At 35.4% G+C, this 26411-nt stretch overlaps 1 protein-coding gene across 6 annotated transcripts in view; it reads right to left on the bottom strand.

Annotated features, from left to right (window-relative positions):
* Positions 1-26411, bottom strand: part of SLC25A21 (solute carrier family 25 member 21) — a 249933-nt gene continuing 223522 nt past the window's right edge. For 5 of the 6 annotated variants that reach the window (XM_027637729.1, XM_027637727.1, XM_027637730.1 and 2 more), the window contains 7 exons: positions 25780-25846; positions 19449-19508; positions 16933-17040; positions 11987-12151; positions 3467-3648; positions 2611-2663; positions 1-152 (listed from right to left, as the gene is read on the bottom strand). In XM_027637729.1, coding sequence (XP_027493530.1) covers positions 82-152; positions 2611-2663; positions 3467-3648; positions 11987-12151; positions 16933-17040; positions 19449-19508; positions 25780-25846 — 706 coding nt within the window. In that variant the 3' untranslated portion in view covers positions 1-81. Of the gene's footprint in view, positions 153-2610; positions 2664-3466; positions 3649-11986; positions 12152-16932; positions 17041-19448; positions 19527-22794; positions 22987-25779; positions 25847-26411 lie in introns of those variants that run through there. The other variant, XM_027637732.1, reaches the window with a different exon arrangement.

Here is a 26411-nt window from a genome sequence, read left to right as displayed (position 1 = left end):
TAAAGGATAAGAATAACTTTTACTTTATTGAAGTGTATTTTAGAATGCATATAATTTTAAAAAGTACATTTTTCAGAAGTGCTACTTGGGATTAACTGTGTCCTGAAGCCATGCATAAACGTATTCGTAAATCAAAAGCATCACTGCACCACCTGGAAGAAAAGATAGTATTTTACTACGCAGAAAATTCAGTATTTTCAAGATTTTATAGAGCATTTGTAGTGTGTAATATAAACCAGGATATGACAAAGCTTTATTTGCAAAAGAGATAATTCTACTAAATCCCTAGTACATTAAAAAGTCACCAATTCTTAAACCATACCAATTTTACTTAATATTAGACCAAAAAGTTGATGTAAATAATTTTATATTTAATCAAATTCACTCTCTGTGTGATTTTTCCTAACATTTTTCTTTATTCTTCTACAGGTGAAACTATTAATCTGAACATGTATATATTTTTGTGTTTGTTTAGTTAGATTTGACCATGAAAGAGCAACCTGACAGGTAGAATGACAAAAATTCATCACCAGGGTGATGAAAATGCTTCCAGGTAAGATTCAAGAAAGGTTTTCACTTGTTTATTTACCATGTGTAAAGCAGAAAATTACAGTATTGAAATGAGTGTAATATTCCTGTGCATGTACCTGGCTACAAATCCACAGGCAAAGTTTTGATTTCATGAAATGGCATTATCTGCTAGAATTGATAACAGTATAAAATTCCAGCTTAAAAACCATAAAGTATCTTTACTTTTAGTGAGGCCAGACCATAACTGGGCTGTAATTACTATATGAGCTAAAGAAAGGGACACTTCAGAGGGTATATATATAACAAGACATATAGAGAACCTTCTAGTTGGAGAAGATGGGAAAAGAGAACGAGGCTGCATGAGTAAAAGGGTATTAATTGTGGGTTCCAGCACTGGGACATAAATATTTTCTTTCCTTTGCCTTTACCTGTTGCTCAGCTGGTGGCTTGGAGTGGCATCTCAGTCTTCTGCTGAACTGGGCTCACCTTTCTAGGGATAGGCTAAGACAACCAGGCACACAGAACTACCACATGAGTTTTCCAATGTCATTTACCCTAAGCAATCATCATCAGACTTGAAATCCTCTATGAGCAGCAACTCACAGGCAGCTAGACAGAGCAGAGATCTTCAAAAGGCCTTGACCAACAAACAAATCGTAGACACAATGCCAAAGATTTGATTCGAACTCAAATTGAGGCTGATTCCAATTCTCATACTGTGTGATCTATTTGTGTATCTCCTTTTCTGTAAGCACTCAGATCCTGAAAGAATGAATTACCTTTCTGTCTCAAACCACGACACTTTCCATTCACAATAATTCTTTAATCGGAAAGTCAAATCTATATATTAGTAAATGGGACTACAAAAGTATTTAGAATGAAGTTCACACTTAGCTGACTTGCTGGATCTGGGCCAGAATGCATAGTCATTTGTAAGACGGAAAATTTTATTCCCAAATCTGCTTTGCTAAGAGGTATTGGGAAAGCAAAACCCTGCCTTCTCTTTGTCCTGTATGCAATCTAGTATCTTTAGAGTGTCAGGGAAAAGGCTTTTAGCTCCAGAGCTCCTTTTTTCCCATCCCCACCTTCTCCCTTACCCTGCACAATAACCAGGCATAGTCTAGCACTTAGCCAGATGGATTGGATATGCAAACATTTACAGACAAACCTAATGCCTCCTTTATACCAAAGTACAGACTCTGTATGTACTTGCTTTTACCCATGTGTGTTCTTGTCTATTAAACCAACTTGCACAATTGGAAAGAATTTCGTGGGAATGGGATACTGTTAAAATTGGGGCTTCTGCTCTTTTTGACAGAGACTGACTCTGTGGGCTGGCAAAGTCTAAGGGCCCAGTGCTTTGCTTTCATGATTAATCAAAACCAGTCAGGGAAAAATATTCTAAAAGTCCAAAAAGATATAGCTCTCTACTACTGTATTCCCACATTTGGAGTAACAAGTAGTGAGAAGGGGTTAAACAACAACCCCAGTTCTAAAATATCCTTGTCCTCTTAGTCTTCCAGGCCAAACAAGTCTCTTCCCAGCTATCAGCTATCAGCTTTTTAGTGTTTCTTCTTTACATGTAAAGCACAGGCGAAGAAAGTAACTGGAATTTGATATGCTTGGGCTATGCTTCAACTAGTTGAGTGTATTTGTACTGCAGATACTATAACCTGCATTTTAGGGTGACTTCACATAGATACAGAATAGTCCTAGTGAAACCAAAAGATCACAGTAGAAGGAACAGGAAGCTTTAAGATGCTTCCAAAAGTTTTACAGTTCTGGTAGTCGCATAGATGCATTTAGGCTTGTTCATGAATAAAGAAATTGCAAAAACCAGCAGTTACTTGCATCTGAGGTGTATGTGTAAATGATTCTTTTTAGACACATATTTAGCTAAATTCATCTATAATACTATTAGATGATGTTATTATCGAAAGAAATCATTCAAAGTGAGAGATTCTTAATGACACAGTTCCATTTATTTGACTGATGCTTACTACATTTTCTCAAGAAACTGACAAATGGGAAGAGAAAGTAAGAACAAAAACAATATAGAAATGATATAAGGAAAATTACCTGGACCAAGCCTCATGATCTTGGGAAGCAAGCCTTTGTACAGAGCCAGAAATCTGTAGCAGAAGAAAAACAAACAAAATATTTCAAACAATATTCTTGCTCTAAAAGAAGAATGGAATTGTAGCATATGTTTGTTAAAATGCTGGCAGAGCACTTAGAGGCAATTATTTGAAATTAAACATGTTCAATAGCAGGCCGTATCTGGATTTTAACATTTCACAGAGGCAGATCAGATGAAGAGAAAAAGTTAATCAATGTTCAGTCACAAAATCAACGTTGTGAGCCTAACCAATCAGAAATATGACTTTAATCAGTGAGCTGGGTTTACTTTCAAGACAAGTCTGTTAACAACAGCTGCATACAGGGACAAAATGACTGATATAATTGAATATCAAAGCTACAACTCAGTCACCACTTGAGAAATATTTTTAAAAGTTGGAAAACATTATTACCACAAGGATCTGTCCCCCAATTTAATTATTTCAGCTGTAATTTTAAAAGTACAGAGGCCTGTATAAATACAACTAGATTAAATTGAGAAATATTCTGTTTTCTGTTGATATTTTCCTTTTACACAATGAAGAGTTGAAAATATGAAGTATGTATTTGTTGAATGGAAATTTTGACAACCCAGTAATCATATTGTAAGTCTCTTGTTAAAGTTCACATACAGTAGGAATATATCTCCTTGTAATTCTAAAACACATTTTCAAAATGTTACATTAGGCTCTTTTGGTACATGAGTTCAGGGTGGCTTAATGGCCCTTGTCAAATCTGAAACGTAACAACGTGGTTTTATGGACCAATATGAACTGAAACAGAGGTCTGGACATTTATTAAAATAAGAATGTTTTACCCTTCCTCTTTATAGACTGTTGCCATAGTTTTAAAACAGGTTCTGTACTTGATCTCTCCAGGAACTGGCTGTGGTCCTTGAATCCTACTTTTTGCAACATCAAAAGGAATGTTAATAATTGAGGCTATTGTTCCTGAGACTAGCCCAATTCCAAATTTCCTCAAAAACTCCAAATTTGGATCCTACAAAAAAAGAGAGAGAGAAAGAAAGAATAAAAAGAGAAATGGAAGAACCTATGCAGGTTAAGCACTATAAAGTAATATGCATTTAATCAGAAAACTCACACAACACACTCGTGTTATTTTAGCGGAACACATTAGGATTTCCTATGCTGGAACTTGTTTTCTTGACAATCCTATTGGCTGTGTTTTTACACATGGTCTAAATTGCTGAAGTACACATTTCCTCACACAGGATTTATAAACACAGTTCATAAAGAAAGACTGGTATGGCATATGGGGATGATTTGTATAATTGGGCTTCACAATGTACTTAGTATTACTGTATCAAAACAGGAGAAATCCAAGCACACTATTAGCTAATTGGCCAGAATATTTTACAAATGACAGCAACTTCCACCATGAAGCCTACTAAAACACTCATTTGTGTGTTGGACCCCCAAATGCTAAATTAAATAAAGGCTAATCTCAGTCTGCTGCCATTCCCCTCCAGGTTTTTTACATTTATTTTCACATGTAGCTGATCCACTGTACTGAGAAGTGCTAGCTTCCTGTTATTAACAATCCAACTCGGCACAACAGTAAGAGAGCCTCCACGTTCTGCGCGCTATATACGGTGGTAATTCACTCAGTTAATTGGCTGAAGAATTTACAACAGACTGTTTCTGAACCCTAATACACGCTCATGGTAAAAGTTATAAATAGGTTAGAAGTGAATCTAAAGACTTCTTTGCTCACTCACAGTTCACAGTTCAAATGGGTTTTATTTGATCTTTTAGAAAGACCTCCTACCTTGGCATTTCTATGACATCAAAGAACCCAGAGTTTATCTGGGAGTCAAAATCTCTTGGAGCAAGTTTAATCCTATTTCTCTAAGTAGTGGAAGTCACAGGGCAGTGTGTTCCAGGACATTTCCTATGCACATTATTTTTTTTTGCTATTAGTTTTCAATAGGCAAGATGCCTTATTCATGAAAGAACTTTAATTACAGAAAATCATCATTAAAACAACAAATGATCTTGCCATGTTATAACATCAGCACAATACTAAAAAAGAACAATTTTTTGTTTCTTAAACCTGCACATTTTTGAATGAAAAAGAAAACAAGGAAGAAGTTTTCCTTTCCTGATTAGCAACAAGAAAAATAAATTAAAACTTCCATAATATGCGCTGGACGAAATCCACACAGGTATTTAGAAAGAAACGTCAAAATCAACAAGGCTCTTTATTACTCGCAGAAAAATTCAATACCTTGATTTCACAAAACATGAAACATATTGGTAATAATCTTTTAAAAATTATAATGGTTTTGGTACTTTATTAGCAAAGATCTAAGCAACAAATTTCTGTTCATTTTGTACATACAGTGGTTTAAATGCAAATAGAATAAAGCCAATATTTCTGTTATCTAGAGAAGAAAAGAGGACCTTTTTTGAAACTGGAGGGGTAAGAGTGTGGCAGCCCCGTTTCAGCATGGTGCCTATCTAGCTTCAGGCAGCAGGCGTAGGATTATATCCACACCTGATAGCTAAGTACTATTCCAGATTGTAATAACCTCCTCAAACCAGGCTACAGCAGGGAGGCTACCACTGCTCTGTTGACTTTTCACAGCCCAGAATGGTCTGAATTATTTTTGTTATTCAATTCAATTTGGTGCCAAGCACCAAGCATGGTGTGCTGCCCTCTATGCTAGGCAATATATGTCAGGCAAAGATATTTACTTGTTAAACAACAAATTTCAAAGCCTTGCTGCTCCTGACACATTCTTTATATTTGAATAATTGAACATTTAATGTTCTGGTGAAATCCCAGTGCCAGTGTTGCCTGCTTTATGATTGAGAGTTCCACAGAGTACAGGATAAAGCGGGTTTGTTCAATCAAGTGAGTATGTATTACAACATGACACTGCAGTAACACAACTAAAGAGAAATCAAAACAAATCAGTTATTTCTATTCCAGTATTCGTGACACAAAAACAGTTGAAAGGTAGCATTTTTATCATTCACAAAACTGGATTCTAACCAAATATACCATGATACACACTACGTTCACACTGTGACTCAATTTTTTTATTTGCTTTTTATATATTACTTCTATCATAAAATTTTTTAATAAGTGGAGACTCAATAAGTTCCTCCTGAATCATATGATGCTTATTTCCTTCCTTTATATTCCATAATTTCCAGCAACTGAAATTCTAGCCCTAAATCTAGAACATATACACTCATGTATAGGAGTGTCACCCACTGGAGATTTAATTTATCGGCTTCAGTTTCCAAAGCCCTGGGCTTTCCTCTGCTGGCCACTTCATTCTCTTGTTTATTTGCTGAGCAGTTTGTCAAAACCTCTGTTTAAATCTTTGATCTCAGTCAAAAGCTTCCCAACTATCTTCATCCTTACTGAGGAAAGGTTACTTAATTCAATAAGCAGCACAGATATTAATCCAGCAATGAAATAACCCTTTGGTAAAGGCATGTATGCTTGAAACTCAGCTACTGTAATTTTTTCAGAATAATAGAAAAATATTTTTATACTAGATAACGACTCACCATACTAGATACATTTGTACAGATTTAGCCACCTATCTTAGGTGCAATCCAGAGATTCAAAGGCAGGACACCACACTCACATATGCAGTGGAGAGAAGTAGGTAACTTTGAAGGAACAGCTCCAAGTCAGTTTTTTGCTCTTGTAAAAAACAGAGGCCCTTTTCAGTCTGAGTAATAGTGGCAGAATATGCCACAAAGAAACTTAAAATTTAACACTATTTTTAATGAAAAAAATCAATAAACTCAAAAGATCAATAAATATTAATTTGCCTAACTGAAGCTATTTCTAGAAGTTTTTCCTTCAGTTATCCAATGTCTTGAGGCTTTTTCACTTTTTTTTTTTCCGCCTCAGTTGCTGGAGGTACTTATTTTATGAGAAAGAATACTTTCATAAATATGTTTTGGTACTTCTGGTCACCTTATAGATAAATTCACTATATGAGACTAATGCTTGCTGGATAAGGAGAATACCAATTCCCAAGAAATTGCATGAATAATGAATAATAATAATAGTATGATGTTTGAAGTTGGCAATTAGAAAGCAGTCTACTGAAGTTAGCCCAAACTTAATACATAGAGTGTAATAGTTGCATTGTTTCTTTAACTTCTTTGAAAATGTTAACCATAGCATTAGTTTTATAAATGAGTTACACTTGGCACAGAAGTGGCAAAAGTGATTTGAAATGACCACTAAATTTAAAAATGCTTGCTCCAGATCATATAAAGGGTCAGCAGAGAAGCCACTATATGCTGCACTATATGCACTATATGCTGCAAATTCCACCTCCCTGTGTATGACAAGGGAGACTTTAAAAGTCAAGGTTTTGTTTTGCTCAACTCTGGTTCTTCCTGGTGTAGCCTGGAATTATGGAACTGAAGAGGGAGATGGGCCAGGAGTATGGAATAGTGCAGCTTGCTGTCCCTTTTGGCTAACATGAAGTGTAATAGTATAAGAACTCTTATGGGAAATTAAGAGATGCCACAAGACCTGACCCAGGCCACACTGATTATAATTAAGCATTTGGCAGCAAAATAGGCTGTAAGGAACTGCTTTAGCCAGCCCGATAATTGGTTTTAATCCCTAAAAGGAGCTTCCTGTGGCAACAGACAATGGAAGAAAGGAATACATAGGTCTGGGGAAGGGGAGCTTTCAAGACAGAGGAGAAAAGGTATATTCAAAGAAAGGTGTGAGATAGCTCTCAGAAAAGCAACATGGAACAGATGAAGAACTCAAACGAATTGCTTTTAAACACAGACACTGAGCCAGAACCCAAAGGAGAGACAAGGTCCAGGTTTTCCTGCTGAATCCTAGAAAAGAGCTGGGAAGAAAGGCTATTAAATTCTACTCTGAGAGGGAGAGGCTGGTACAGATAAGATGTTTTGGAGGTGTGAAAATTCGCAGAAGAAATCAGCACCAAGGAGGAGAAAACTATGTAGACTCATTGCAAGTCTCCACCAAAGGTGAAAAAGAAAAGATGAGAGTGAATCTCATCGCTGTTGTGATAATATCATGCTTTGATTGTTTTAAAGAATATTCACACTTTTTGTTTGTGACTTAATCAAGACTTGACCAGAGTTAATGAGTGGACTTCTATTCATCTTATGCATTTACATAGTAAACTTGAAGCAGCTCTCCCCTGTTGAGTCACTCTGCAGATGATCAGATGTTCACAAAATGTTGGGGTTACAAGCAGGTCAGCTTTTCACGGCATCATTTAGAGGCTCGCTATGCAGAAAAGGGCACTGAGAAATGGATGTCTTACTGCTTACCCCTACATCTGGTACCTTTGTTAGCACTACCCATCTTCAGTCTCAGTTATACAGTAATTTATGAAACAGAAAAAAAGTGAGTAGCCCCATAAATAGCAGACCTAAAGAAGTTTGATATCCTATCAGCCCTTGTGACTGATTTGATATTGATGTCTGGAAAGGTGAAAGTCCAGACTAAGGCTTACATGGGCTTTTCCCCACGGAATTCAGTGTTTAATAAGGCATAAGTTCCCACTGAAAATTTCCCCCAATTGGGGCACTCATAAGCATCTCTTCTTCTTCTAAATGATTATTTGTATGTCTTACAAAAATGTAGCTATTTTAAGCCTGACTCTCTGCCAGTTATGGTGAAACCTGGTTATCAGTTCAAGCATTATTATAATTTCTGTAGGAAAACAGAAATCCTTCATATTTTTATTTTAACTGAAGATTCCTCTCCTTACACCTCATATCTGTCTTGCCTACAGAAATAGCACAGTGCAGGAATAGGTGAGATAGCAACACACTGTCCCCCTTGGGTGCCAAGATGTTTTGATGATGATGACCTGTGCTGAAATCTTTAAACAGTATGGACTGTCATTTCAACAGCCACAGGACACCTCACAGTGAAGAATACTGATCAATGGGTGATTTGTGATGTTATACTGGACACAGAACTGCCACCTTAATTTTTTTTTTAATTCCCAGGTCGTCCTGAAACCTGAACTTCAATGGTAGCTCTGAGATTATTCATTGACCCATTCTGATTCACTCTTCTAAATCACCTTGCCTTACTATTTCCTCAAGTCCATAGCACTACATGCACTTTTCCCTCTCTGTTTCTACATAGAACTTCTATGTTGGCATATATCTGAAAAGAACTAAAATGAAATTGTTATCTGCTATCTTACTTAGTCACCAATCTGAACAGCCCGTTTTGGTTTCCTGTTTCTTCTTCTTGCCTACAGAAGTTTAGAGACCCTTTCTCTTACAAAACAACACACCACACAGTTCTCATGGTCTGATGCAGCAGCCCTTGTATCAGAAGGCACATCTGTAGCAGCTGGGTCAGGCAGTGCCCAACTTGAAATGAGTTTTGTAGTTTGCCAGGTTGCAAAAGGGGTTTTTAACAGGCAGCGAGGAAATTTCATACTATTAAGAAATACAACAGCCACTTGGAGGTGGCAGTGAGCAAAGGTTTTAATGAAAGCAATATTTACCATCAAATCTAATTATGATAAAAAATTGAAAAACAAAAGCTGTTGGATGCCTATGAAATGTGCTATAAAAGCAAGTGCCATAAAACTAAGACAATATAAATTTGCAGATGAGTTTCATTGCTATGGCAGATGCATAGCTGTTAACACTCTATGGTTGATACATTAGTGGCACTTGAAAGAAATTTGGCTTATTCTATTTTCAGTAAACAGAGCACAAGGTTGGCTGTAAATTGTCTGTTTAGCAGAATGGACTGAACGTACGAAAAATTATTCATTATGGACATTTACAACCCATACATGTAATTTATATCATTTGACCACTCAACATACAAGGTTTGTTGTTTTTGGCAAAGTAGCTGCAAACATCCCTAATCAGGATGCAAATTTAATGCTCAGTTTAGAACTGCTGACAACTAAAATGCTCATTCAGACATTTCCTTACATTTTCCACTTAAGGTTACAGATGGTGAACAGCAAATACATAGTCAAGAACCAAAATTATTTCACTAGTGTAGTATTCTTATTTCACAATTTTTATGTATTTGTCAATATTACAAGATGGGCTTTAAGACTTTTTTTTTTTCTGGCAAAATATAGAAAGTGAAATGAAATCAAGTGTAATGAAATAAAGTATGTGAGAAATCTTGAGAAGTTACAACTGTTTAATATTTTTCAGACTAACTGCAAATCAGCTTCTACCAAATTCCTTGTAGAGGTTTGATAACTCAGCCCACTGACAGAAGGGGCTTAAGTTACAGATCACAAATTATTGTTGAATACTTCCATTTACCAGGCACTGAAGTGAAATTCCATGTATTTAAATAGCTGAATGTAATACTGGCTAGTGCAAGCCAGATGAGGCCTGATCTATATTCTCTTAAATTCAGAGTAAGATTTGATCTGATTTTTAATGGGAGTTTGTTCAGAATTATTGGCTATATCTATCTGTACAGAACTGTCTAGGGCACTGATGCTAGCTGGCCTAGAGAGTCCTATTAACTTTTTTAGCACTGTTAAAAGCTATTACCATTCAAAACATACTGGCTGCCTGAAACCAACCTAGTAGGAATGGTTCCTTGTCTGCACTAGCTCCTAAGCCACACCCAGGAAATGTGTTGGCTGGCCCGGGCCACAGCTGTGCCAAGGAACATTTATCAGTACAGATGACTGAGTTTCAGTGATGCTGCTGAGTTAACTAGCACAGATGTAGCCTCTGTGCAAGCCGCTATAAAAGCCACTTCACGTTGGTCAAGTACAAGGCAAACCTCTGCTCTTACCTGCGGCTAATGCAACCTAATCTCACATTGATTAAACTGCCTTTTGCTTTTGCTAATATGTGATGACAGCTGAGCCACTGTCTGAGAACACTAAAGTAATTTCTCTTTTGTTTTCTACATATATTTAAACTTACGTTGTAATGTTAAAATTTTTCTACATCATACAAAATCTGTATGAAGTGCTAATTTCTTTTAGATCATAAAACTCTAAATCTTTCAAATAATGCAATAATTGTTTCCTGGTTTTTTTAAATCTGAAAGGCTAGGAAAGCACGCTTATGCCAAATACTATTACTATTCTTCAACTGCTATGGAAGGATATTTCAGGATTCCCGTACGAGTTGCACATAAATGTTTGTCCTTACCTGCATATTATTCTGAATGTTCTGCAATACTGATTATAATTTTTTCATCACTTGATCAACATAAATGTGTTTCCTGCTATCTTAGTATGCTTGTGCCTTGAGTTTTTAGAATATGTGATTAAAGTACATTGTAAAGTATGCTTAAATACTCAAAAAGAAACTTGTAGAAACTTGTGGGTCACCTGGTCTTGAACAATTCAGTTTGCTGTAATGATCTGCAACTAAGTGGAGCTTTTCTCCATTTACACAGTGTTGCCAACAAAAATACCAGGCTACTCAGAAGTGCAGAAAAAAGAGGTGTTACTTCATCTGGGAATAGAAACCGATCCCTTTTGATTTAAATTGCTGCCTCTTATATGTACATCACTGCATATTACACCTGTGACTGTTTAACTGTCATCATCTAAAAATCACATTAGTGAAAACACACTTCAGTAAGTAATGTACTGAAATCATCAATAAACCATTAGCTGTTGCGAACAGAGTAATTTAGAAAGTTGCTGATACTACCATGTTTTCATTAGTAAAATTTCCCTTTTCTGTAAAGGGAAATATTTCCTTTGTTATTTAAAGACATATAGGACTATCGAAGTTGCTTTAAACTAAATTAAAGCTATAACAATTCTTATTTTTCGGCTTATAAACTACATAAAGTCCCTGTGCATGACTCTGTATGTCCTGTCTTGGCCTGTTTCCCTCCCATATGGAAGAATCTTCCCAGTCATCCTTCAACACAAGGTTGAACTTTCTTTTGAGTGAAAAGGCCCATTACCTGGACAGAATAACCTTCCTACTGCAGCTCTGCCATCTCCTCAAGCTTACCCTCTTTGTAAATACTGAAAGAAGTTCTAGAAACTGATTTTCCTCTTCTAATCCGGTTTACCATAAAAAAGTGCATACATACTCAACCATAACATGCCTGTATTTCGATTGCTGCCTTTTCACATTGCTACCATGGTACAAAGGGAAATTCATAAAAATGATAATTCCAACATGACTATACTCAGCTATGCTTAAAAAGTGAGAAGTACAAGACCTTCATTTGTTTCCATTAAAATGCTATAGATTTCTGCAGAACACAGATAGGTTAGTCACTGTTTATTACTAAATACCACATTAAGTATTAATTAAAATGCCAAACCTCTTATTTGATTGTCTACTCCTTTATATGGAGAACTTACTTTATTAACTGGAAGAATGTTTTTCATATTGAAGTAGAACCCAAAGTAAACCATGTTAAAAACTCCGTGACGGCCCAGTGTTGCTGTAAGACCTTTGTTGAGTCCTTGGAAGCCCAGACCATTGGTTTTGATGATCTGCTGAGCTTGAACAAAGCTAGATGGTTGCTACACAAGTCAAGAAAAAAAAGGAAGAGATCATCTTTACAAAAAGAAAACAGTAAACATAGCATCATTTCCATCTTGTTGACACAGTGTTGCCAATTTTTGTAATTTTATCTTGTCTCACCATATTTATTTTCCCTTTCCTGTGACCACATAAAAATCACAACTTTAATAAAAAAAAGATTACTCATTTTTCTGATTGCAAAACAAAATGAAAGCATGACTTGAGTATTGTAAAAGACTAAGGATCTTGGAAAAAAAAAAGGTCTTTGAATAATAATAATAATTCAAAAAATATATAGAGCCACACGTAGCTTTGAAAGTGTGAATTTCACAACAGGGTTTTTTTGTTTATAATTGATGATGTGCTATTAAGATTATGACAGATGAAACCCTTACACAACTAAAGTATATAACAATTATTCTGGAAAATAAAAAGAAAAAAAGCTTCTCTAGTAAAATCAATGGCACAAGAACATGCATGATGAGGGAGCGATAAAAGTGACAGAATTAGAACAGGAATTTTTTGAGCCATTATGGCTACAGAAGAAAGTCCTTAAGAGCCATAAATTAGAGGAGCAAGGGAGGCTATAAATATTTGTGTTGAAGATCAGGTTGGCAGTTCCAGCTTCAATGTTATGAATAGGGTTGAAAGGGTGACAAAATGCATGTATATTATCTGGGAACCCTTCTGGATCCTCTGAGGTGCTTCATGCTGTTCAGGATGCAAACCACTGTTTTAGGACATTGACTTTTGAAGGGATTATTAGGTACACAGTACAATTTAAATCTTGAAAATATTGAAAAGAAGGAAAACTTTTCCTTAATATCCAACTGGAAAACCTGTTTTACCCTTCTAATGAATTATTTGACTTAAAATTGTACTTAGGTTTTGAAAATCAGAGCACCTATTAAAATTCTAAAGTACAGATTTAAGAAGCTGCCTTTAGAAATCCCATTTTGAAAATAATGCTCAAAAGGCATAGAAATCATTTCAGTCAGCCAATTTAATGAAAGCCAGGAAGGAGGAAACTTCCTCAGATCAGACATGATCTGCCTGACTCCACACAAATTTGATCTATTTTTTAGTATACTGTGATACTCAGAATTAGCTGTTCCCTTGCTCAGTATTTTACATTTCTTTTTAGCAGCATTATAGAAAAGTTACTTTTGAAAAGTTACTTTCAAAAAGTTGTTGAACTATGTTTGGCTTTCTCCAAAGCATAAAGCCAGCTCCTGGTAACCAAATATGTAATTAGAAAGGCAAAACATGACTTCCACTAGGAGGTTCAAACATGAAAATATAGAAAAATTTTGACTGCAATACTGTGAACACTGCTAATTTCAATAAATTTATTTGTTTAATAGCTTTCCATTTCAAAATGTCACTGTGGTAGAATCAACAGCATCAGCCAAATGATGCCTATTATGTCTGACACAGCATATGACTGCTTATTGAGGTGAATCACAAGTTTAGTCTTTAATACTTTTACTCTGGTTTTTCATATTTCATAGCTAATGTTATCCTGTCAATGCTCTGCATTAACATTTTACTATAACTTACCTTTTAACTACCCCCAAGGATTCAAGTCAAAATCTATTATACCCAACAAAGAAAATTGTCTAGATACTAGCAATAACATGCTTTCTCATGCACAAAAAAAGGAGATTAGATTTTTAAAAAATAACTAGTGGTCCTATTTAAAGTGATTTAAGCTGAATACAGCAACCTTCAACAGTAAGGTATCCCTTGATATCCCTTATCATGAACACGAATTTACTAATGACTCAGAGGGGAAGCCTGTCAGTTGGTGAACACCTGAGATGGAGTTCATTAGTCCAAATGTAGATACCTGCAATGTCTACATCTGACTTCCCTTTTCAGTCCTTTAGTAATAAAGAGGGCTCTTTTAGACAGCACTTCACTGTTACCAAAGTAGGCATCCTCATGTCGGCTGATCAAGCCATAGAGGGTCTGTGGTTCATCACTGATGATGGGAGGACCTTAGATGGAGGAATTTATTGTATAAGCATATGGAGTTAATTCAGTTCACACAACCGTTGACTTTTACTCAATACAGACCTAGTCAATGGAATCTGGAGCCACATTCTCATTATAAAGCAGAAACTTGTGTTTGTTTAATTAATCACAACTCTTAAGTCAAGTGAGATGATTTTAATCATCACACCAGTTTCTATACCCAGTGAATTATCCAGGGCTACAGGAAAAAAGGAAAAAAAAAAGAGGAAAACCAAACAACAAGGTGTTGGTCCTTTTTGCAATTTAGTTTAACAAAAAGTCACAATTATTTTTACCCGTAGCAATCCACATTAGAAAAATGCTGATACGTGATTTTTAGTGGCCTTCATCTTTAAATCTATCAACCCTCGAAAGATGATCTGTTAACACAGAACAATTCAGCTGTTACCAAAGGGTGTGAATATTTGCTTTGGGGGTGTGCAGGAGTATGTGTGTGAGTGTATGTATTCATACTCTTCCTTGTTCCTTTTAAACAAGATATATTTATTATTTCAATACAATAGTCAAAGAAATATGTGAACTGCATTAGGTTTCATCAGGTAGTATGAAAGCTCCACAAAGGGATAGGTACACACTTTACTTAAACCTTTTAGAAAAACAGTGCATGGTAATGAAATGAGTGTACCATTGCCTTACACTGAATAATATAACCTCTGGATGTGCTTCTTCCAACAGCCTTGAGTTTACATGCTTTAGTGTGGAATGTTCTTCAACATATTCTTAATGAGAACTTGAGATCGAGGTAATGAAGTCACCGGACTTTTTCTAATTCGCAGCAAATTTTGAAATTCTAGCACTTTTTTAAAGATATATTGAAAATTAATAATGTCTATGATTTAACTATCATTGTGATATAAGAACTTAATTTCCCTTGGATTTTTTTATAGGGCAAATAGTTCATATTTTAGATGTAAACTAGGTTCCTAGTGGAGTCCAAACAGCATTCTTTCACAATTTTATTTTAAAATAATACACTAATATTTGGATTTTGTGAAAATTTGCATTTAAATTAAATTAAAGAATATTCACCTGAAACAAAACAACTCAGAATGCTTTTGGACAGCTACACTGTGATAATTGGAGTATTCGGAAAGTCACCAAGGAAGGGAAGCTGTAAATAAAGTAAATTAATTACATAAAATTTACAAACTAAAACACCTCAGACTTTGTTATAAATTTTGCAGTAGAAAAGAAAATTAGAATGTATGAAATGAAAGGATATACAGGTCTTTTGCGACTTTACAGGGAATAGTTTGGTCAAAATATAATACTGGTGTGTTTATACTCAAAAGCAGAGGTTTTATTAAGATAGGTCAATTACATCTTCACAACTGTGAGGCAGAAAGATCCAGAATATCTGCTTAGTTTACTACTACTGGAGCAGTAGTATTTCATAATTTTTATCATATCACCTTCCTGAGAGAGAGATCCTCTCACACATTGCTTTTTCCCATTTTCAGTCTCTCTCCTTACAGGATCCTAAACTTTTTATCCTGTACTTTACCTATCTGTTTCAGTGGCTTTGCAGCCCAAGGTTAAAAAGCGCCTAGACGGGAGACACGTAGCAAACAAACATCTCTTTCACATGAATTGAGAATAGAACAGAAGTTTACCAAACATTTTAAAAATTATTCTGGAAGAGCATACTTTTCTGGATGAGTTACAGAGTAAGTACCAGCTAGACTATGACATTTGGTAATCAGTGGTTGCATTTTTCAAAAGTGTACCTGAGGATCTTGGCCTAAACAGCTTAAGTAAATGGCCAAGTGATAAATCTCTTTATTATGCATCCACCAAAAGGATTCAATTTGTGCAGATGAGTGTTAGAAGGCATGCAAGTATTAACTCAGTCAAAACTTAACAGTAGAATATGCAAAAATCATGCCTCACCAGGGACTCAGCCAACCATTTCACGACATGCTTACGTGATTTGGCTCTTCTACCACAGTACAGCTGATTTCTCAAAAGATTTTGCAAAAGCTGATATGACAATTGTTAGTCTTATTCACTGAGAAAATAAAGAAGGAACTGTGTTACTGCCTTCCTTCACTTCAGCCTGGAACATTAGAAGCTGGTGCTTTCCTGGGAACATTTGATTTTGATGAATCACTGCTTTCCAGTTTAAACCTTTTCCACTTTCAGCAGTACCCAGAACCACGGACAAAGTTAGTTTTGCATGCTGACTTCTTTGGACAAAATAGTATTTGAATAATAAAACTGAAATGAATCAAGAATTTAAACTATTGGTGTTCTTTATTATATAACAATTTTCCAGTTCATTCTAATAAATGCTAAGTCTTATAGTATAAATAATTTCATCCAAGAAATATAACATAAAACACACCAGCTGGACTCTGGATTGGGCAGAGGACCATGATGTTTTACGCTAACCTTCAGTGATCACTTGAAGTCTGGAACCTGCTGGGGTAAATGCACTTTCAACAAGAGGCTTGGGTTTGTACTTCTGGATTACCGTTCCTCACAGTGTGGGGTTGTTGGCTGCTCTGGAGAGATGAAGGTGCGCTTCAGGCACAGAACATTTACAGCGGAGATGCTCATGCCTCTGACAATACTGTGTGCATCTCTGCATATCTGAAAGCATTTTCTACTGAGTCTCTTTCCATTTCTGTTAAGCTTGTGGGAACATCACTTACATCAACCCAATATATTATAGAAATTCTGCTCTAAATATGAACCTTGAAGTGCATTATGCAGAAAAAGGAGAATGAAGGAATTTTCATACCTCTTTGAAGGCATTCTGATTGGCCTGTAAGGTAACCTTTACTACTTCAAAGGGATTAACCACAACTGCCTCTGTCAACCCAGATCCCAAGCCAGCAACTGCAAATGCCTAGGAAAGTTAAAATGACAGTTAAAAATTAAGGAGTAAAACCTCCCCTACATCAGATTATGAAACTGAATGATACAATACAAATGGCAAGATTACAGTAATGCAGCAGTATTCTATTGCTAAACAATTTTAGCCCTTGATTAAATGCTGACAGTTCATGAAGACAATATGACAATAGCCATAAACCAGATTCCAAAAAAGACAAAATAAAATGTCATGGCACTGTCCATGAATTCCCTTTTCATCTGGAAGGAAAAATATGGTACCAAATTATTACAAAAACATGGAAAAAGAATGCCCTCATGTTATCTTTGGATGGAGTCTGAATAATAACACAAATATAGATGCAGTTATGCAGGACTGGAAAAAACAAAATCTCTGAACTGAGCATTAAGCACATAACACTAACATACTAACTTTACTGTAAGAAATTGAAATAGCTCAACAGTACTTAAGCAAATTGCACAAGTAGAAGTAAAGTACACCTAGGTAAGTATCAATCTTAGAGTGGGAAGGAGTGGCGTACAGGGAAATGTCTGCATTCACTGCAAGGATGAATTAACTCCATTTATTTAGAAGCTGATGGTAGATTTCAGCTATAGGTATGGAGATACTCACTGCTTTGCAGCATTTTAAAACATTTCGTTTGTAAGAAAAAATATTATTAAAATATTCAAGTAAATTGAGAGAATTCAGAGGGTTTAAATTTAATGACCACTTTACACATTTATTGCTTCCACTTAGCATCCTCAAACTCTGTGGCGCTGAAAAAAGTCCCAGGACTCATATACAATATAATGAGTATATTTGCTGAAATTCAAAGAAACCAATGAGAAGGAGAAAACAATAGTGAGAAAAAACTTACTTAATACAGAGCAATTTGAACAGGGACTCTTGAATGGTCAAGAAAAAGACAAATGTAAAGTTAGAAGTGTAGTGGCAAACGCTAGCCTTACTGCCTTTGGAGGAGACTGTGTTACTAACAAATCTTTTACAGTGAGATAAGAACCTTTCATCATGAACTGAAGCCAGGAGGAAGATGGTGTTAATGTATGTATCTCTCTTTTAACAATAAATGTTGCCTTGATATGAGGTCTGTTGAGGTACCTAGAAACATTCTGTCTAGCTTAGACCAGAACCTCTCTCAGTCTTCTTTTTCCCTCACTACCATGCATACCTTAGGGTCAAAAATGCCTCTATGGTAACAATACTGCACCAAAAATATTGGGGGTGTTTGATGCTGGCTGTATTTGTTATAAGCATCAAAGCAGCTCTAGGCCAGCCATTGTATATTTATGAGTTTTCAGCATATTTCCCCCCCCCCCCCAAATAGTGCTGGGGTACCACAGAACCTTAAGCTCTGTTCTTTCCACTCACTAGAGAACAAATATCAGTCTTTCTATTTACACCTAACGATGAGAAGGACCTGTTGAAAAATACTAGATAAAATAGGAGAGACTGTAAACAACTGTAGGGTCAATGGAATTAGTAAAAGGAAGAGGAAACTTGCTCTAAACTAGTTAATATAATTCTATGACCATTCACTCACAGCAATGACAGGCAGATGTAAATGGGAGCAATACTGTTTGAAAGAGACCTGGAATAATCAAAATCTTTATAGCATAACCATAAAAATACATTTTCATACAGTTGCGATGCTATTATTGTGAAAAATAGATATTTATTATGATTTACATTCTTGCACCTCAGGAAGCAGTAGTTCTTACAAAAAGTATTTTTCTCCAAATGGTATAATAGCAGAATAAAGCTCAACATATAAAAATGCAGATTAGACATGCAAGCTACATCTTAGCATTAAAGCCTTTCTGTGTATGTCCTGTATTTTGTTTTTAAAGCAGTTATGTTCTTGAGATGAATTCCTAGCTCCACTGATATGTAAGAGAGTTTTGCCATTGACTTCAAAGGATGTAGCAATTTCTTATCCATAACTTATGTTTATGTTAGAAAGTCTTTAGAATAAGACTAAGATCTGTATTTTTGTTATAGTTGCACTGTGCCTTGCAGAATAACACTTTAAAGTTAAGGTATCAAACTAGTCACTATCACACGAATAAATAAATATTGATAATGTTCAACTTTTTCTGTTATTTTGCAAGAAGAAGAACGACAGGCTGCATACAGACTCTTTCATGTTGACTGCTGTTATCCATATTAACAAATTCTATGACATTGTAGGGAATTATTTTGAAGACATTTGATATAAAAATTCATGTATTTATTATTTTGATAAATTCTTTATCAATGTTTTTGAACCACAAGTCTGTTCTGAAAAACTGTTGATTGAACTGGACCCTTTAATTTTGGACTTCTTCTAGGGGGGAAAGCAGATGAGACTATTCAGTATACACATATTAAATTAGAACATAAAGTTCTGGATCCGTACATACCAGTCCTGGAGGTAATGATGCATATCCAAGTAGCTTCTTGTATTGTTCAAAGGTGAAAAACTGTAAATAAAAGTAAGACTGAAATTGTAATGAAAAAAATTACGAGTTATATGCATACTTATGCATATTAGTAAAAAGCAAACTACAGTGGAGCTTCACTGCCTTGTACCCCGAGTAGCTACATGCAGTTCTGCAAAATAAACGTTAGTCACTTTTGTTTCACACTCTCTGTAGTAGTGCAATGGTAGACAATCAGGTTTCAGAACTGATTTAGTTCGTACGTCATTTACAATAGCAGCATAAGTGCAATGGAAGTAATGCTTTATGTAAGAGTTTGCTTGCAATACATACATCATATTTTCAATTTATAAACTCTTCCTTTAGCATTTAACTTTCATATACTGGAATAAAGGTAGTAGCAGATACTATAATCTATCCCAAGAAATCACCCCCACATCTTTAATATAATATACTGCCATCACTTTCACATTTCTCAAACGCTAGTCTACTTCTCATCAGAGATATAATTGCAGATTTTGAAGATGGAAAATCTGCAGATTTGTATAATCTTCTGCTGTCAACAGACACATTTCCTTTAGTTTTTTTCTCTTTACAAATAAATTTTTCAGCCAATTGTCTGCTTTCAAAGAGTGGTACTTAGAAGCCCTGAGCATCTGCAATTCCTTAGAGGATGAGTTTTGAAAGCCGCACTCTTGGGTGTTTGAACTTCAAGAAAGGAGATCAGCTTCACCTGCACCAACATGGCAAATGGCAAACATTTCTATATGGTTTGCTTTGCAACCCTGCATTTCTTGCCATGCAAACCCATTACTTTCCAGAATACCTTTTATGATTTCTAAAAATCAAAGCAGAATAAATTAATGGATTTATTCTTCCAAGAAAAGTGTTGAGAATAAATGACTGCACCAAAGTCAGCAAGAAACTTCCTGTTGGCGTAGGCAGACAGACTTTTGCTGCCTATTTCCTTGTCTGTGGACACAAAGTCGAAGGTGCATGAGTCAAGGTATACTCTAAAGAAAGAGTATGTGTGAAATACTGCAAAGTATTGGTAAGATGCCCTCTGAAACAGAGCACACACTAGGACAAATTTATTCATGTTTAGTTTAGCAAAAGAAAGGCTACAAGAGAATGAAAAACAAGGAAAGGCATGTAACATAAAGTAATTGGTATGAAAGTAAAAAATACTCATAAATAGAATGTGTCTTGAGACCTGATGAAGCTTTCTTATAACCAGAGGAGTGGGGTCCTGAAACAGTCTTCCACTTAGAGCAGTAGGAGGGAAATCTTAATGACTTGTAAGGGAAAGTATGATAAGTTTATGAAGGAGATTGAAGAACAAATCCCACAGTGTTTCAAATTCATATTCTGCAAATTTGTTGCTGAAGCCACTGAAAAAACACTTCAGGTTGATGCTATATAAGACAGTTCTGAGGGCAGTGAAAATGATTTTCCATCACGAGGAATGAGGACAGCAAAAAATCTTGTAGGTTATAAAGAGCAGGTATGTGAATTCTGGGTAAAACCCAAAGATATCATAGGTGTTATTACACATAATTTTCACATATGGAACAATGTAAGGCCTGTAACTACAGCTCACTATTTGTGAGTCCTATAATCTGTCCAAGAAGTATTCATGTCTTTGAGTGCTAAAAAAACGTGGCTTCTACTCAGCACGTCCAGTAGTATGGGAATGAACAACAAAAACCTGTCACAGTTTCACCAAGACTGCATTAGTGCAAGAGTTGACACATCCCAGTATAGCAGAAGTAAATAAATAGAGTATCTATTCAGTATCAGTATCAGTATCTCTGACTTTCCTACCTACTTTCAAAAGTTGAACTGTAACACTTGATTAGTTCAGAGCAGGTTGATTCAAAGAAAGGTGGGATACTCTGAAAGTCTGTGCATTTTATGCCCACGCAGGAGGCTGTAATCCCTCTGTACAGCACCTGCCCCTGCAGGAAACAATCCAACTGTTTCACCACAAGAGGAAGGCAATGGGCAGTGAGGTCAATGGAGATGTGGGAATCATAAGAAACAAAAGAGAACTGAGTTTTTAAGACAAAACAGAAAGACTGGGTGACCTATGCTGGGTCTCAGCCAAAGAAGACAAGCTTTGTCCCTCAGAGTTTAGTTACCACAGACCAGTTAGAGCAGCTTTTCCATAAACTACGTGTACAGGACACGCATAACAAACACCACATTTTCATTTTAACTTGTTTAGAACCTTGTCCTATGGCAAAGTCAATAACATTTTTCAATCAAGACCTGCTTCAAATGAAGTCACTGGAATCACACTAAAACTATCAGGAATCAGGTGTTAGTGCACTAATAATGCCAATGATTTAAAGCAGAAGGGAATATATTTGAATAATTATGCAAAATCAGACTGTTAGATTCTGAAAATTGAAGGGTTGAGACTCTGGTCAGTGAATAGATACTTTTTTATGTATTCAGTAGGGATTATTAAGATTATTATATAATTTTGCAGAAAAGGTCCTAGAATTGGGGCCCAGATTTTGACTGCTTTCCAAATAGTGCTTAGATTGAACATTTAGTTTGCAAACATCCTGAAAATATGTTTAAAATTGTTGCATTGGCCTTGACATTAATCAGAAAAGATAGTACTTAAACTGTAGGTCTATCTTTTTTGGATAACTGAAGATATTTTATAAGTAAAAAGAAGTCTCTGGCAAAGTGGGTGGGTAAGCTGCTTCACTGAACTAAATTGATTTCTTATTGTGATAAAGTTTGCTTTTTTCTCTCTCCAGAATCTTTCTACTCATTGTTACCCTCCTAACCTTTAATGGAATTTCTGGTATTCCTTAATGTTTTCCACAGTGTTGCAGATCTGTAAAATGGTTGTAATAAAGGCAGAAATACATTACCTAGTAATTTTTTGGTCTTTAAAATGTTACCTTTAAAAATCAATAGCTTCCTAGAGTCATAAATTAAAAAATACTTAATAGTAACTATGTTTTACATATTTTTAAAATAAAACAAATCAATAGCAATAAAACTCAATGTAAATGCTGCTGTGTGTACTAGGTAGACTAGTAAACATACAATTTTGCCCCCAAAAATTGTCTTACTGTATCATGCAAATTTATATAATATGTGTTCACCCAAAATATTTTTAAAAACACAGCATCATTTCCTCTTTTCATCTACAGTTGGGTTAATAGCTCTGTGCAAAAAAAAGAAGAAAAATTTCTCAGAATAAATGCATTTAAAACATGCTTTTGTGTATGTAATAACCAATATTGTCCATCTGGCAAAGATACACTTTAATTGAAGTTACAAAGAAAATAGCCAAAGTACTTACCAGATGTCTCAATAACTCTAAGGTAAAAATACATGCTTGAAACAAGATGTCTGGGAACACATGAACAATATAAATTTGCCCCAAAAGTTCATCTGTTAACCATTGTATTGGCATGATCATTTCTTTGCTCCAAGTTCAATCTAACAGAAAGTTATAAACTTTGACTTTTCATCTTCCAGAAATACCAGCTTTCTTTTTAGGAGGGAAATAAAAGGAGAGAAAAAAAGAAACAGCAAGACAGACATGAGAATAGTTTACTAAAAATGGAGCTGTATCTTCAACACTTAACTGGAAAACCAGGGTTAAATAACTTCATTTTAGTAGCTGTATTTTTATTTGCAAATATACACACCAGATAAATCCAAGATTCCAGTAGCACAAGTACATTTCTTCTTAGTACAAAATCTCCCTTGTCCATTCTCTACACACTTTTATGACACTACAACTAGACGTTTTCTAAAAGTTCAAACACAAATCAAGGCTGCTGGAACCTAGAAATTGCCTCTCTGCCTCTTGTGATTTCTCAAGTCTCAAAATTATTGGCCTGATTGTAGTCTTCCCCAAAATCTCACTGGTCAGTTTGGCAGTGGAGAAGGGACAGCTTGAGGACTGCTAAGATGAGGAAAGCTATTAGGAAAATAAAGGGTGGAGAGGGGGCTAAAGGAAGCTGTGACTTCTCCTTTGGAGTCATAGCCAAATAAGGTTAGTGGAAATTTGAGACAGGTTGGATTCTCTTCAGGTCAAAGCATGGGTACAAACTCCACTTCAGATATTAGAAATTGTATTGGCATATAAAATCTCACATTGAATTCCTTCAGTATCCAGGTTCTCACAAGGACATTACTGTCCTGCTATACTATGTTACTGAATTCTAGTGTAGAATACAGCTGATGGCTCAAGGTAACCTAAAGTCATCCTGATGTCCTTTGAACTGCATTAAATTTAAAGGAATAGTGTAAATAATTGAAGAATTCAACTATTTAATTAACACCCCCTTCCTCCCCCCATTTAAACCTGATTCTCATGGTTGCAGAAAACTCAGCCCTTACATAAATGTCCAAAAATTAGGTAGAAAGCACCCCACTAAGGGAGCACCAGTAAGACATTAAAGGAGCTGTGAGCATAAGATGTGCAAGAGGTTGAGAGAACTGTCTGTTTAGCCTGGAGAGAAGGCAGCTAGGATGATCTAATTACTGTCTTCCATCACCTAAAGGTTACACAGAGGACAAAGCTGAGCTTTCTCAGAGGCTGACAACAGAAGCATGAGAGGTAATAGGCAAAAGTTGCAACAGCATAATTTGTATATAATTTGGATTGGATATAGGGCAAAATTCCTCATAGTGAAAGCAACTGAGAACTGGGGCAGGAGCACAGAGAGGCTGCAATCTCCATCCTTGAATATTTTCACAACTCTACTAGACAAGGTATCTGAACAATGTGATCTAACCATGAAGTCAGTCCTGCTTTGAGCAGGAGGCTCCCCAGATGACCTCCAGAGATCCCTTCCAAATTACATCTTTCTATGATTCTATAATTATAATGAATATTGCGCAGTTTAAGCTAATTTAATTAATTTGAGTAAGAGAAAGTGATTTGAGATTTTTGGATGACTCGGGAGAAATCAAACCTGGATTAGTATTTTAACTAAACATATGCTGGAATCAAAAAAGCACAGATTTACTTTGTCCTGTGTCAAAGGAAATGAAAGGGAGAGACTGGTGAAACATTACTGGATAAGAAAAGAAGTTATTAAGAATCTGCTAAATATCATCCATCTATCCTTCATTGCCACTTTGCTGTTCAATAGGACTTTGGTTTTCTTAGTTTCATTAAATAATTTCGAAGTAGGTGACATATGTCACTTGTATCTAAGATGCCAATGCAAACATGAAGATGATACTACCAGAACTCCTCTAGGATTCTATTACAAGGTCACATCCTGTCACTTTATACAAATATTATTCCTCTGTAAAGGAATTGGAATGTGAATGATTAATTGCAGACTAAGGATCAGAATCATATGCAACCTTTTAAGAAAGAAACCAAAAAAGAAAGAAAGAAAAATCAAGACATTCTGTATAATAACTGCTTTTAGACACATTTGATGCAACTATGGGAAACTTCAAAGCTCTGAAGCAACAAGCAAAGAAACATTCGCTCTTAACACAATTGATGCTTTGATAGACTTAAAACTTTAGGATGACATGTTTAATAACCAGGTTTTAATTAAAAATGTTGCATGACAACTGAAAAAATTGATGTATTGAAGTATTTTGCTTAGGAATGTTACTAAAATCATGCTCAACAAATCAAAATAAAGGACAATAAAAGGAAATCAGATCAGCATTTGACAGCACATACACTTTGGTAGACTAGCATCTAGTTCAACTACAAGAGAGCTGGAGTAAAATGTTCCTTGCACAAGGAAGAATTGAATCCATTACTGTGTTCATTCTGTTAAAAAGTAAGAGTAGGGAGTAGAGCACTCTTTGGAGCACAAGAAAAGTCTGGGCAGCACTTCACACCTACAGATATACTACTTCAAGTTACTGAGTGAGTATTATTTAGTGGTTTCTTTAATGGCTTTTTGTGTTAATTTATTAAGCTATTAGTTGTTTTGCAAGATGCTAGGCATTTTCAGTAAATGAAAATATCTAAACCACAGGTAATTATGAGGCTAAAATAACACTTAAACTATTTTTTTAATTTCTTGACAATATAGAATAATTACATTTTTTTTCCTGTAACATTGGATATACAGGTCAAAAATAGCTTGGCATCTAAGATCCTTATCCTGCACTCCTTAATCAAGGAGAGTTTTTATTGTACTATCAATAGGAAACTTTCCTCCTAGTAAAAACCAGAGGATTAATATGCCAAATAAGTTTAAGATTCTAATTTCAATCAGCAGGGGATAAATAAAATGTTTTACAGCTGCCACTGTCCCTGCTTACATTTTTAAAGGAGGAAGCTTGGAATTTTTACCTTCACCGCCCTTTTGGGTGTCTCAGCCAAGACAGGAGGAAATATTCCTTTGTAGAAGCCAAGTAATCTATCAAATAAAAACAAAGAAATTATTTTTCTATGACTAAAAAACATATCATTACCATACTGCCAATTTTATTTCCACTTTTGAGTAAAACAACTAACTTTTCAGCATTTCCAGGCATACAGACAAATAATGATACTCTCTGCTTACTTGCTAAATAACTAATATGATACCAATTATACCACGTGCTGGTGAGATGATATAAAGAACTCAGCAATGAATATGTAAAAATTAAATCCATTTTTTCGAGTAGACAAGAAATTGTGTGTAAAAGGAGAATAGCTTTGACAATGAAAAGGAAGTATTATTTCATTGTTTTAAATTTTTTGACACAGCAATGATAATATTAAAAACTGAAGTCACAAAATACAGATTTGAAAAAAACTGACTCCAGCAAGTTGCACACAAACCCCCTCATGTTCACATGCTAGGGTAAGATGTCTTTTAAAATTTAGTTTTAACTCCTCTCAAAATGTATACATTTTTTTTCGCAACTTAGTTTTAACACAAGTTAGCTATTCACAGAACCATAACAGAATGTATGTACTTCACTTTGGAAAAAACATTT

The sequence above is a fragment of the Corapipo altera genome, unplaced genomic scaffold (assembly GCF_003945725.1).
Source record: "Corapipo altera isolate COAL_440 unplaced genomic scaffold, ASM394572v1 23, whole genome shotgun sequence".
Taxonomy (NCBI): domain Eukaryota; kingdom Metazoa; phylum Chordata; class Aves; order Passeriformes; family Pipridae; genus Corapipo; species Corapipo altera.
The sequence above is the reverse complement of the archived record's forward strand: the minus strand, read 5'-3'. Positions and strand labels throughout refer to the sequence as shown.